At 39.8% G+C, this 14,068-nt stretch overlaps 1 protein-coding gene across 1 annotated transcript in view; it reads left to right on the plus strand.

Annotated features, from left to right (window-relative positions):
* BNC2 (basonuclin zinc finger protein 2) overlaps positions 1 to 8,261 on the plus strand; it is a 326,012-nt gene extending 317,751 nt beyond the window's left edge. Inside the window, 1 exon segment of the mRNA XM_068973578.1 lies at positions 7,601 to 8,261. Coding sequence (XP_068829679.1) covers positions 7,601 to 8,261 — 661 coding nt within the window.
* The last annotated feature ends 5,807 nt before the right edge of the window (positions 8,262 to 14,068 follow it).

The raw sequence follows: 14,068 nt of genomic DNA on the forward strand, positions 1-14,068 counted from the left end.
TCTTGCTTCAAAGTGATCCTTGGGCAACAAGATGAAGTCAGAGGTTTCTTTAGCTTGGTTTGCTCTCGTTTCTCTTCGGCAGACGGGTAGAAATTTCTGTGGTGATACACTAGGTGAATCCCACAAGATGTGTGGTGGTCTCAGTATGTATATATAGGACTAAGAAGTTGGGGGAAGTGGTTACTGGTATTGGAAGCAATAAGCACCTCTTTCATACAGAATTCTGCTTCTATGGTTATGCTTGTGTGAATCAGGAGTAAAAAGAATTTCCAAAAAATCTGAATGTTTCTAAACATTGGAAGGTAGCGTAGTTGTGTTGCTGGTTGCTTAACTGAAGTTTTCCTGTTGGTAGTTTTGACACCATTTAACCAAAGATATAAATTAGATTTTTGTGCATTCTTTTTGTTCATGTGTCTTAAATAGTTTCATTTTCAACACAGAATTCTAGATAAGGCCGTAGCTCAATTATAATATTGCCTACAAAATCCTGTCCCTTGGGAAATTCACACATCCCTAATGCTCTCTTTTTAAAAGATCACAAATTGTTTTAATGATATAAAACCTTCTTGGATAGTTAGGAAGAATTTCCTTTGAAAAAGATCTCAGAAAGAAACTGATGTTCCATGTTGTACACATTAGAAAAGAAAGCTTATTTTTAAATAGGAGAAGAAATTTGAATGTCAAGAGAAAAATGCATTCTTACTGCTTTGGAAATAGATATTCGGAACTCTTTGTATAAGATGGTAAAACATGGGATGGGAAACTGGAGAGTTAGTTCATCCAGCGGAGAAGGCGATGGCACCCCACTCCAGTACTCTTGCCTGGAAAATCCCATGGACAGAGGAGCCTGGTAGGCTGCAGTCCACAGGGTCGCTAAGAGTCAGACACAACTGAGCGACTTCACTTTCATGCATTGGAGAAGGAAATGGCAGCCCACTCCAGTGTTCTTGCCTGGAGAATCCCAGGGACCGGGGAGCCTGGTGGGCTGCCGTCTATGGGGTCACACAGAGTCGGACACGACTGAAGTGACTTAGCAGGAGCAGCAGCAGCAGTTCATCCAGGGTAAATATACATCTCAAAATTGTAGCTCAGGTTTTATTCAAGTCCTTAAAAGATGCCGGGATGAATGGCTTTGCTTTCTCTTACCCAACAGTAGTAGTAAGCTGAGCACCATATGAGCTGCCTGATTGAGAAATTTTCCAAATGCTGTGAAAACATAATGCTATTCACAGTGTAACACACATCTCACATTACAGTGCAACAGGTTATCTGTTGAATAATCAGCACCCTCGGGAAGCCTCGATGTGTCAGATACAGCTCAGAAGTAAAATGGTTAGGGAACAGCGTTGGATATCAATTCTGCACTTAACCTGAATATCCAGCATAGACATTTTCCATCCACCAATCTTCCTTCCCACATGCCATCACCACATTAACATTTTTTAAGCATTCCACAGCAATGACAAATTGTTTTGTAGCCGTAGTGCCAGATTTAGTATGCGAGAGACACGTTCGCCTCTGCCAACAAACCAGTAATTCTCACTAACATCTTCAGAGTTACAACATTTATAAAGTTGCAAAGTGGAGTAAACAAACCATCTGTTTGGCTTTTCCATATATGTCATGCTTTCTTATTAGCATATTACGATTCATTTAGTAAACAAATTTGGTGATTTCGTTCACGTCAAAGTTAGGTCGGAAGCTTGAAGATGATTAACATTCCTGGGACAGGCACATTAATACATTGCTTCCTCGGCAAAGTTAAATGGCTTCTCAGGAGAATCACCCCTTGTTGACAAGATGAGACTGTCAATTTGGTTTGCCTGCCACATTAGGGGCCGTAAGGGGATGGCAGGCTCTGAGAGAGGGGAGTCATGTAGGCAGCATAATTCACTGTGAATTGAGAAAAGAAGTCTAATTCTGATAAATGGTCGACCCCAATACATCCTACCTGTTATTACAACAGACGTGCCGTATCTGTGCAGTAAATTAGCTAAACCCCTAAAGAGTTTGGTGGGAGCTTATCTTCAAGTGAATAATTTGAATGGAGAGAGAACTGTCTGCGTGACCAGTATGGATGATTTGTTTTATATTGAAAGGGATTGAAGGGACTGGATTTCATACTTTTAATTTGTAAGAATTTGCTTAGCTTTTGTTTCTTGCATTTATCATGTACTTCTGTACTTTTGGGGGGTGGGAGGGGTTGAGCATTGTTCACTAAAATTTTACATTGAATTTCCTGAGCTGGGGATGGTTTTCAGATCTTTTGGAGAAAATCTTTAAATACTACCTTAGAGAGCACCTGCTCATTTTGCAAAAATGTATATACTCTCAAAAATACCATGACTTCACAGGGCTATAAGTATGCCACCATCAATAAATGGGAATACAAATATTTTTGAGGCATTCAGGACAACAGGTAGTGTCATGGCAATCTAGATAAAAGAATAAATAAGGCACAGAAGTTTTAACTTTTCGTTTCTGTGGATTTGGAGAGCAGATTTACATTTCCGATCAGGAATATTGACTCAGTGTCCAACGATACACTCAAACCCAGCATCCAGATTTTATATTACAGGTTGAATATAAATTTATGGATGCCCATATACATACATAAAAACACACGTACACTATTTATATGTGGTTGTATCTGCTGTGTATACTGCACTGTGATCATTCTGGACAGTTTGAGGTGTGTGCATGTGTGTGTGAAGTGGCAAAGATAAGAAGAAAAAATAAAGGCAAAAGTTAGGCCAAAACGGAGCCTCAGTTCCATTTCACCTGGGGCACTGCAATTAATTATCAAGTATTTTGTTTCAGTTCAGTAAGTTTAGGATGGCTCAGAACTGATTAAGAATTAAGGTTAGATTGGGCTTCTTCTGTAACCTATAGCTTGATACAGTTTGATGGCCACATTTTGATTTTCTTAGTCATGAGATTTTTATTTTTTAAAAAGTTCTTTGTATCTCAAAACCAAAGTTAAAATCCCAAAACATTTTTTCAGTGTGCTTAATTTCCTTTTTCTTTTTATGGTTAAGCATTGCATTAAGTTGAACTAGGTATTTGAACAAGCTTAGAAAGGGAAATGTGAGGAAAGAAAAGCTCAAGATAGGACTGACTTCCCTAAAGGGGGTTTGCATTTATTTGATTGTTGGATTTGCTGTCTTCTGTGGTTGCATGGTAAAATTTTCTTTTTTCAACTGAGATATAATTGACTTGTTTTTGTTAAAGAAACCAAAAAAAAGAGTGGCAGTCCACTTTAATCTAGTGAGAGTGCTCCCACCACGCATTTCAAAGAGTAAATCTGATTTCATGACCTCTTCTATGTCATATAAGCTTCATTACCTTTTGCTTTTAAGGGTGCTCTTAGTTTTCAAGAGGCTTTGGTAAACTCAGTACAGAAATAGTAGGAATGAGTGCAGAGGTCAGAAGAAACATTTGTGGTTCTAAGCATCGCCCAAGTTATAGGACTGTGTCATGCCCTAGTTATGTAGCATTACCTTGCACCACAGTGGGGTGTGAGAAGGTCAGGATTATCCTCTGCTATATTATCTGTGTCTTTTCTTAAATCTTTAGGTACATGTTTCCAATCTTGGGATCATTTTTTTCACTTCTATAATTTGTTTTGGGGAAAGTTTCTTTAAGACTCTGTCTATTGCTGAATGAAGTCAAATAAACGTACTTTTAATTATGTCCATGTGCAAAGTATTGGTTGATCAAAAGTTAGAGTGTTTCCATCAGATGTGATGGGAAAATCCGAATGAACTTTTTGGTCAACCCAGTATTCTATTTGAGCTGCAGGAGACTTGAGGTTGAATAAGATATAGTTTGTGTTCTTAAAAGTGACCATCATGGAACTACGTTTTGGCCTACTGTCTTGACGAGATCCCCAGTAAGATCAGATCCTTCCTCCCTCTACTTATCAACTTACCTTCTGTTTTCATCTGTCTTTTTTTTCTAAGAGGAAGCTGCCTCCTCATATTGGTATTACCTACCTAATACCCCATCAATGCAAATAGAAACAGCTTTTGTACTGCTGACATTCTTATATAGTAAGTTCTCATACAGTTTTAGTTCATGGTTATTTTTTCCTCTTTTCAGAACATTAGGTTCATTTTCTAGAAAAACTCATCTCTGGAGAACTCCACATCTGTTCCTTTCTGGAGCCCTCCTGCTCCTTACTGCAGACAGTTGCCCCTGCTTCCTCTGCGGGGGGTCCTCCCATTTCCAGCACACTCTCTGGTCTTCTTCCACTTTTTGGAATCCTCTGTCTTGGATACCTGAGAGTCTCCTGGTGACTTCTTTCTGTGTCTCTTCATCTGCCTTTACACCTGTCTAGGTTTTGCTGGTCCGTGTAAACTTGTAAGCTGCTGTTAACTCCTGGACTCCGTCTCTTCTCCTCGGTAGTGTTTTGTGGCAGCTCATGGTTTGGATTGACTGGGTCCAAGTCTGTTAACATCAAGCGCTGCATTTTGTCCACCCTGTAGAGGCAAAGCTAACCTCCTGAGGTGCAGCATCAGGACTCTCTCAAGAGTCTGTCTCCTCTCCCTCCTCTTGCTTTGCCTCTTTCCACTCCAGTAATACTGGGAGTTAAGTTAGAATAGCTCCAAGCCCACCATCATGAGAGGGAACCAGTAAGCTTTCCACCGCACGTTCTTCCTATCCCTACTTCTAGTATTTTGCATATGGTATTTAGGAAGATTATTACACAAAAATGAAATAGATTAAGAAATGAACATAAAAGAATCAATCCTCTTGAACTGTGGTTGCATAATGGAAATCGACTACCACGAATGAACCCATGTACTGAAGTTATGAACAGCAGAGCTAATGCACTGCCATGAGTTCATCTTTATTATTGCATTACACCTGAATCAATTGATAAAGTAGCTTTTTTTTTAAAGGCAAGGATGGCACTTAATTGAATAAAAGTCAGTGTAATTATATTAGCAGAGGCCAACAGTACTGCTGACAGCGGAAAAGGGACACTGTTGAACCGAGTGCCGGAGCTGGCCTACACATTTCTGCACATCATTTGGTTGACAGATATTGAGGGCTGGTACCTCATCTAATTAGATTACGGATTTCTATTGCTGTAAGTGAGACATGAAGAGAAACATCTCTTCCTGGTAACACAACAGTGGAGATGTGTAATTTCACAAGTCATCTCAGGGAAGATGTGTCCATCTGGGGATCAGTGTGTCCTTTTGTCAATGTTAATTTATTCTTCCTTATTCAGTGTGTCTTGATGTGACTGCTGTATGTCTGGCTGCTGTTTTCTCAGCAGTGAATCTAGGAAGCAGTAACTGCAGATGTGTGAGAAGCAACAGAGTTCTAGATTAAAGTCATCGCAAAATGTGTGTTTGTGAAATTAAGAAAGGGAGGGAAGGGTGTTAAAAATAATACACAGAGGGGTAGGATTTTGCGAGCTGCTTATGGTTGGCAGGTTGTTTTATCAATGGAGTAATGGTACATACTGTAACTCTATTTCCACATTCCTGTAATAACTCTGGTGGTGTCATACCCACATGTCAAGGGGAAAGATTTCTCAGTAGGCATTTCCTGCACTCTGCTTAACAACCTGCATTTGGAATCATCTGCCATCTGACACCAAGGAGACGGGGCGCGACTGTCAGAGCAGGGACCCTGGGGACCACTTCTGTTTATCATTCACATATCTGCAACACTGCATGCATCTGTATAGAACTCATTTATGGATGACGATGATGCTGTGAATTTGGTTTATCTTAATTTATGACTTTTGGATGATGCGGCTGATCTGAAAATCATCAAGACAGCATATGAAATGATCGCTTATGACAGAAAATGATTTTTTGATCAGAACATTTTAAATCCCTATGTTACTGTTTAAGTTTTTTTTTCCAAACCAGATGTCTAGAATGTGAATTTGTTTTCTCTCTCTCTCCTTCTCTCTCTTTTTCTCTCTCTGTCTCTCATTCTTGCTTTCTTTTGTGATCGATTTAGCAAAAGATTAGAAAGCTGATCTTATTATCACAAGGTAAGCTCAGCCGTTCTAAGTGCAGTGCAGAGGGGGCCGCCGCCCCTCTGCCCCTTCAAACCCAGAGTGCTATATATTGTCTTGTGTGGAAAGGTGGAACGTGTTTCCCACCTTTCTTGTCTCTGAGGCACATACCTCTCAACCATCTCTAAGAAATATTAGCCACGCTCGTCACTGAATGGTGTGACTCATTTTGGATTTTCCATACTTTTTAATTATAATCAGCAGGTCTGTCAAACTTGATCCAGGCCATTCTGGGTCATTTCTATTATCACAATTAACTTCTCCAAGATGTAGAGCTTCCACCATTATTGAGAAGCTTTTATGCATCTGTATTTATTTATTGGTTTGCTTTTTGGAAGGGTAGCCTTCAATTTAGACACTTGTCAAACATAAGCCTTTGCAGGTGGAGAGAGGTATATGCCCAAGGGCACTTTAAAAATAAATGGGGGATGTAAATACTAAGTCAGTGTTTTCAGATAGATAATAACCTATCAGGCTTTGTAAATCATGACATCCCTATGGATGCTCTGGAACAAATCTTGGGGTTTTTTTTCTTCATATATATATATATATACACAAGCAAAGCACTCAGTGAGTACAGTGTAAGTTTTGCTTGCCTAAGAAGTATGGATTCCAATTATTAAAATGGAGGGACCATGTGTTATTATTGTGCTTGAAATTTTGTTTTTATATTTATTGTGTGTGGGTTTTTTTTCTTTTTTGGTCCCTTTTTTTTTCTGTTGGGTGTGATTTTTTTTTAATGGGGGGGTGGATTTTATTTATTAAGCTAATTTTCACCTTTTTTTAAGATTAAAGTTTACAACTTGGTATTACTTGAAATATTATTTTTAACTCTGAAATATAGCAGCTTCTGAAGATAAATGTATTTTACTATTAGATTTAGCTGATCTCCCAAATCATTCTTAAAAAGGGGATTTATATTAAAGATAGTGTGTAACCCTATTTTTATTAAATAAACTGCTAACCTTTTAAGCTAAATTATTTTCTTAAATAAGATGAGGAAGATGAGGGGGAACAAGTTATTATTTTGTCAAGTGAATTCTAAATTATCTAAACTATTTACTTTTTTTTTTTAAAGGAATCCTTTTCATACCTCTAAAGTGTTTGCTGTAGAAAAAAGGGGGTTTCCTTCTGTTTGTAGGTAAATTCAAATTATTTGGACAAGCAGAAAGTTTCCATTTGTTTATCATATTGAGTATATTTTTTCAAATCTCTCCTGTGAGATTCTCTGCAGCTGATGCTGCTACAGAGTGAAAGGAACAGAACAATCATTCAGAAAAAGGTGCATGGGTTTGCTTTCGTCCTTCCATTGAGGACTTTCACTCTTATAAAAATTATGTTAATGAAGAGCTCCCCTTATTGCACTCCCCACTGCCACTTACTCCCTAATCCTGAGGATGTAGGAAAATGCTTGCTTTTTACAATAATGTCATTAGCAATGAATCCGCTTAGGTGATGCCTGGCGGAAACTGAATCAATTTTAAAATGCTCTCTTTTTTCTCGCCCTCTCCACTCCCTGTACACCTACCCGCCCCCCCTTCCCTCTTGTTTTCCTAGACACAGTGCCAACATAAATCTGCATCGTAAACTGTTGACCAAAGAACTCGATGACATGGGCCTGGACTCATCACAGCCCTCCCTTAGCAAGGACCTCCGGGATGAATTTTTGATGAAGATCTATGGTGCCCAGCACCCCCTGGGGCTCGACATCAGGGAAGACGCCTCCTCTCCCGCGGGGACGGAAGACTCCCACCTGAACGGGTATGGGAGGGGCATGGCGGAGGACTACATGGTCCTGGACCTGAGCACCACCTCCAGCCTCCAGTCCAGCAGCAGCATCCATTCCTCCAGAGAATCCGATGCCGGCAGCGATGAGGGGATTCTCCTGGACGACATTGACGGGGCGAGTGACAGTGGGGAGTCGGCGCACAAGGCTGAGGCCCCCACCCTCCCTGGCGGCCTCGGGGCTGACGTTTCAGGGTCTCTGATGTTCAACAGCTTGTCCGGGAGCACTGGTGGGATCATGTGTAACATTTGCCACAAGATGTACAGCAACAAGGGGACGCTGAGGGTGCACTACAAAACCGTGCATCTGCGAGAGATGCACAAGTGCAAAGTCCCCGGTTGCAATATGATGTTTTCCTCTGTGCGAAGCCGGAATCGGCACAGTCAGAACCCTAACCTCCACAAAAACATTCCCTTCACTGCAGTAGATTAGCCTCAGAACGGACACTACAAATGCCAGCTCTCACCAGACGGCCTATGTATCTGAACTGCCATAGTCAGTGTGTGCTTGTGTACTTGGGGGAGGAGGTGTGTGTGTGTGTGTGTGTGTGTACACACACGTATACCTGTGTCTACACACACACACACACACACACACCTTTTCTTTAGATTATAAGAAGATAAACACTAGGTGCTTTTGAAATTTTTTGTCCTTTTCCTTTATAGTTTTGAGAAAGAAGTCAGATCTTTAATTTAGAGGTGAAACAAAGTACCCTTTAAATACACACGCGCACACACATAAAAGCGTGCAACTAGCCCAAACTTTGACAGAATAACAATTTTTGGTCCTCTCCAAAGAGACGATTTGTTGTACCTATGACTGTTGCCTGCAAAGAGATAAAGGGGGGGGAAACACAAAAAAGGAACTTCTTATAGTTGTCTTTTGTGAACTTTAAGGTTTTGAGAGAATCTTCATTTAGAGCATGGCAGATTCACCTGTAAATATTTAGCCTTCAGAGGCCAATGATGTAAAACAATTGTATTGATGGTTGTTTAACTCTTTTGTTTAATTTTTACAGTTACATCCAGCTGTTAGATATACAGGAAAAAAATAGTTTGCTGGCTAGCTCTATTCATTTATGTTAGCATTAATGCACATTTTTTAAGGAAAAAAAAACATGGTCTTGTTTTTACTACCTGCTAGATATAGTGATAAAGAGGTGCTGGCATGCCTTACAGCACAGATCTGATTTTTTAAAATGTCCTGTACTAGTACATAAATCCAGTCATGCACTTTTTTTCATACACTACAAGGGGATGTGTAATATCCATGCTTCTTTTTTATCCTTAAACTATTGCCATACTTCAAGTAAGTGTCTTTTTTAAAAAATTCACTTGTATAAAAATGGTCTGGTCAGTATAGGGCACAAATGCCAAACAAAAGTATTAGTGTTAACACAAAACTGCCAACTTTGCACAAGTTTCCAGAAAAGAAAATACAATTAGTCACTCAACATAACCACAGGCCAATTTGTCGGCCACCAGAAAACCGCTTTAAAAAAAAACACTTGGTGATGCTTTCAAGTGCCGAATGTTATTACAATCAACATTGTATCCTTCTTGCTTATATGTTAAGTTACATAAAAGGAAAACAAAGTGATGCGTGTGAAACAGCCAAGGCATTTATTCTTTAGAGGCAGGATAATATTTCAGGATACAAAAGCCCAGATTACTCACTATGGAGCAAAGCTGAATACAGTGAAAGAGCTGAATGCTCATGCGCAAGGACCTGACCCTTCTCCATTAAAAAGAAGGAAAAGTCTGAACTGAGTGGGTCTGTTATGTGGCTGTGTAATTTGTCACAAGTACTGCAGTAGTACTATGATTCAGGCTGGTTTGATAGACAAAATCAAAAGACGTTTAATGGTAGAGGCAGCAGTACTTGGAAGCTTTGCAAACATGTGCTGAACTTGAACTAAGCAATACTCCTTTCTGAGCAGCCAGAAGGGGGTTTAAAATAGGATCTCTCACCGTTTAGTGTTTTGTGTTTCCCCACGCGATTTGTCAGAGAGAAATGAAAGCAAGCCTGAAACCAAGCAATCGAGAGTGAGAAAGAACAGGGAGAGGATTCTCCAAACCTTTTTTGTTTTGTTTTATTTTGTTTCCGATGTTTACACATGTTGCCTGAGCTGGTTAACCACATCGGCAGCCTCAGCTACCACAACATACTGACTAAATGATGATATTTACTCAGATTCAATCTGCAGCCAAAACCATTAGGGTGTGCATTGCAGACAGTGTTTTGTTGTCTTTTTTTTTTTTTTAAGTGGAGGGGGAAAAAGATAAACAAGGCTTATTTTGTCGAACAGGACACAATAATTTAAAGAGAATGTATTTCTTTTCTGCATTTAAGGGCCTCAAACATTTCTTTCATCAGTCTAAAAGTTAGAAGTACTCCCTTTGTCTTAACTTTTTAATGGCATTTCCATTTTTCATATATTTAGTAATTATTTTTTTCTAGGTTCACATCAGCATTCACTTCCGTTAAATTTGCCAAAGGAAACTGTTAATATGTTTCTCTCGTTATTATTCTGTAGGATTTATTGTACCTCAGTATTTATTGTTTCCAAAAATAAGCATCATTAGTTGAGGCTTCAGTATTTTTGTGTGAAAATTTCAGAAACAATGGAATCTTAAGATAAGCTAGATGTGTCTAGCAGCTTTATCTTTTCATCTCCTTCAGAGGATGCTATGGGGTTCATTTAATTTTTCATTTGTTCTACAGTGAGGAGAGACCAAAAGTATTTGCAGTACAAAAGAAACTATATCAAACACTATGTTTTAATGACAAATGTTTACGGTAAAAAAGCTGAGGAATTAGTGCTAACCGTTTTTGTTTTTCTTGTACCTTTGAATTCCCCAAAGTCTTAATTGCTTTATTTCAGTGTTGTTAAACTGAATAGACAGAGATGTTTTCCTTTGTTTTATACCATATAAGACTCTGTACAGTATGTTTGTGGAAGATTGAACTAGAATAATGAAAATTTGTTTGCAAACATTTTGGTCCTCTTAGCCTTCTCTGTGTTGCGCTATTGCCCCATTAACCAAATGGTTTGATTCCAGAAGGGTGGAAAAATATTTTGTTGGTATCCCAGCAAAAGATTATAGAAACGCTAGCTTTACAAGTGTACATAGACCAAATGACACTTTTATGAAATAACACATTTTCAGCGATTTTTAACAATTACACTCAGTTGAGATATTAGAACTCAGCTTGTACAAAATCAGTGCTTAGTCTGTTTAATGTCAACTGAAAGGTCAAAGAGCCCTAATGAGTGAATTACATAGCTGCCAGCAGGTCACAACAAAGGAACCAGGCTTAGAACAAGTGTTTGTTACTCACCACAAACCAGGCTGATGTGGATAGCCAGTTAGAATAAGCCCAGAAGTAACAAGATTCTCTAGCAGAATTTCCATTGCTCAGAAGCATGAATGTGTTCACCTGCCTTTTGTTGGAGAAATGACCATGAGTCCTGGACAACCTGCCCTTTTTAAGTCTCTCCTCTCTTTGCTACTAGTTTTGTGCCTCAAGTGCCCACATGTTATGGTGGCCTTTTAAGTGGGTGTATAATATTTTCCAGTTTAAAGCCTAATTGCTTAAAGGGACAGGGGGAGTGGACAGAAGTGGTCCATAAGATGTAGAATCATGAAAACGTACATTTCTTCTAGTCCCAGAGTGTTGCTTGCTCTTGGGTGTGTGCCTGAGTGCAGTGTTTTGACTTAACTCTAAATCTAGTTAAGATGGTGACCCCAAGGCTTATCTGCAAATGGGAAGGATGATGTGATCACCATTTTAACCACTGAGCCCTTCCTCTCTGTCCATTCATACTCATTTCTTTTTTCATAGGAGTGTTCTGTTGTGACACAGGCTCTGTCCAGCTGCATCCATGCTAGGGCAGCTGAAAAAGGAATAGGATGCAGCGTTTCATCCAAGCAACCTTTTTCCCCCATTTGATTCATTTTAACCAGCATTCTGTCACAGGCACAAAACTGGGCAGTATTATTAACATGCATGTTTGCTAGGTGGTATTGAAATGTTCTGTTTTGATCATTTTAAGCTATATGTTTGTAAGGATCAGAAAGGCTTAGTCTCCTTTAAGGATTGTCTGTGTGTTGTGGAAGGGGATGACCCGGAGCAAGAATAACAAGAGATAATAAATAATTTGGTGTTTAAAGTGTGATAAAAAGCATGACATTCTTCGTTCTGCTATTAATTGTATAGAAATAAGTCAGTGCATCTCAGATCTTAGTCCAGGCTGATGCCTTTTAAAGCTGGCAAATATCTCTTTTGAAATTGTTTTTAGCACAATGGCACCACTGTCCTTATAGTGTAATTTCTTTGGTCATGAATTCCCAGGCCCTTCCAGTAGGAGGAGAAAGGCACATAACTGGTTAATAGCCTGTTAGTGTGTGTGTGTATATATAATATATACATATATTATATATATATATTGCTATTTTTTAAAAAAGGCAAGCTTTGAATATATCAAGAAGGGACTGTTGCAGAGGCATTCTCCTCATTTTACTCAGGGGAAACCATGCACTAGGTTCCCACCAAATAAAAAGTGACCTTTTGTTCCTTTTCCTCTTTACACACCCCTCATGTGTGCCAAGCAAATGAGAACAGAGGCCCTTGGGAATTAAAACAGAAAGAAGCCAGTAACCAGATAGAGATGGACATGCTGCTAACTGCCAGCCGTTGACCTGAGCAGTCCTAACTTGCACTTGGTCTTTAGTGTTGGGCTAGATCGACTAAGTAAATAAGTGTCAACTGTCATAAGACACGCTACATCTACTGTCATATGAAACAAATCAGCCAGAAGATACTTTCTTTGATCTTATGGACACGCTCCTTCTCTTGAGCTTTGCAAAAAATTATGACAAATTTTGAGGTTTAGGAAAATCACTTACATTTCACCCAGACTTGGAATATTTAGAGGAGTTTGCTTCTCGTTCTCATTCTGTGTTTCTAATGGGAGGGGTTGAAATAAGTATGGAGGGCATTCAGAGACGGGTGCCACAGAGATGGGAGGGAATCCCAGTTTTTTACAGTGAAGTGAGGGGTGTTAAGTAGAGGACTCGTACCTGTCCTGGTTTGAAGATAACTAGAAAAGAAAATGGTGAACACGCTGAAAGGAGGCAGTCGAGGAACGTCCGGTGCAACTCAGCCTAGCAGTGGGTGGGAGCGGATCCATGCAGTGCATCCCAGAGCACCCCATGACCAGGTGCCTCACTGAATCCTAGTCTGAGAAGGGAGGAGGAAAGCAAGAGTGCTGCCTGGAGTAGCTCAAGTCCCAGCCAGGTCAGGCACTTAGTGGCGGGGTGGGGGTGGGGTGTTCTTTTTTTCTTACTTTTGGAGTGGAAGTGATGCTCAAGTCCCTTAGGGAACTAAAAGATCCATTGGGTCTACCAGATCCTAGAAAAGGCTGGTGGTCAGACCAAGCCCTAGTTGTGCTGAGTGGAAAGGCATGATTGCCAGTGTAGGTCTGTTCTTCCTCCATCGTGACTGTGGCTTGCCCACATAGCCGCGGTTGTGCTGCTCTTTGGCTGCAAAGATCTCTTGATCAAAATGTGAGCTCATTCACCTTCCTACAGACATAAAAGCAACTTTGCTGCTTTCACGTTTTCCCTCCAGGCCAAACCATGTGTGGTAGGTAGCTTTCCTCATGTTAGCATCAGGCCACATCTGCTCTGTCCCAAAGGCATTTCCCTTCCCTCTAGTCAGGACTTGCTCACTGTACACGGTACTTTTCCATTAGTGTTGTGTAAACCCAGCTGTACAACTGACTGGTGGGTTAATGTAACATCACTGTTGCCCAGACACCCATCCTCTCCTGGATCCTCCCATCATCCTTATTCTTCCCACATCTTGCACAAGATGAGGTTTATGGTCATTCGGCAATAACTGGACATCAACAGCTATCTTTTTGGCATTTGTCGAAAAATCCAAATGCCTGATCACAGGGGGTTTAAAGAAAAAAAAAAACTAAACATTTTTACAAGTACACTGAATTGGATCAGCATTATTGTTCATTATAATGCTATATATTTTTTTGAAGTAACATACTATAGTTGTCATAAAACTATCTTTATTCTTCTCCTCTGAAGTGTTGTTGTAAATTCACTTGACCTTTACTGCAAGCAAAAAAAAAAAATCTTTTCTATATAGAGTATCAAGACAAGGCTCAGTTTGTAACAAATAGTGGACCATTACAAAAGAGGAAACGGAAAAAGCCAGGC

The sequence above is a fragment of the Capricornis sumatraensis genome, chromosome 6 (genome assembly GCF_032405125.1).
Source record: "Capricornis sumatraensis isolate serow.1 chromosome 6, serow.2, whole genome shotgun sequence".
In the NCBI taxonomy this organism is placed as follows: Eukaryota; Metazoa; Chordata; class Mammalia; order Artiodactyla; family Bovidae; genus Capricornis; species Capricornis sumatraensis.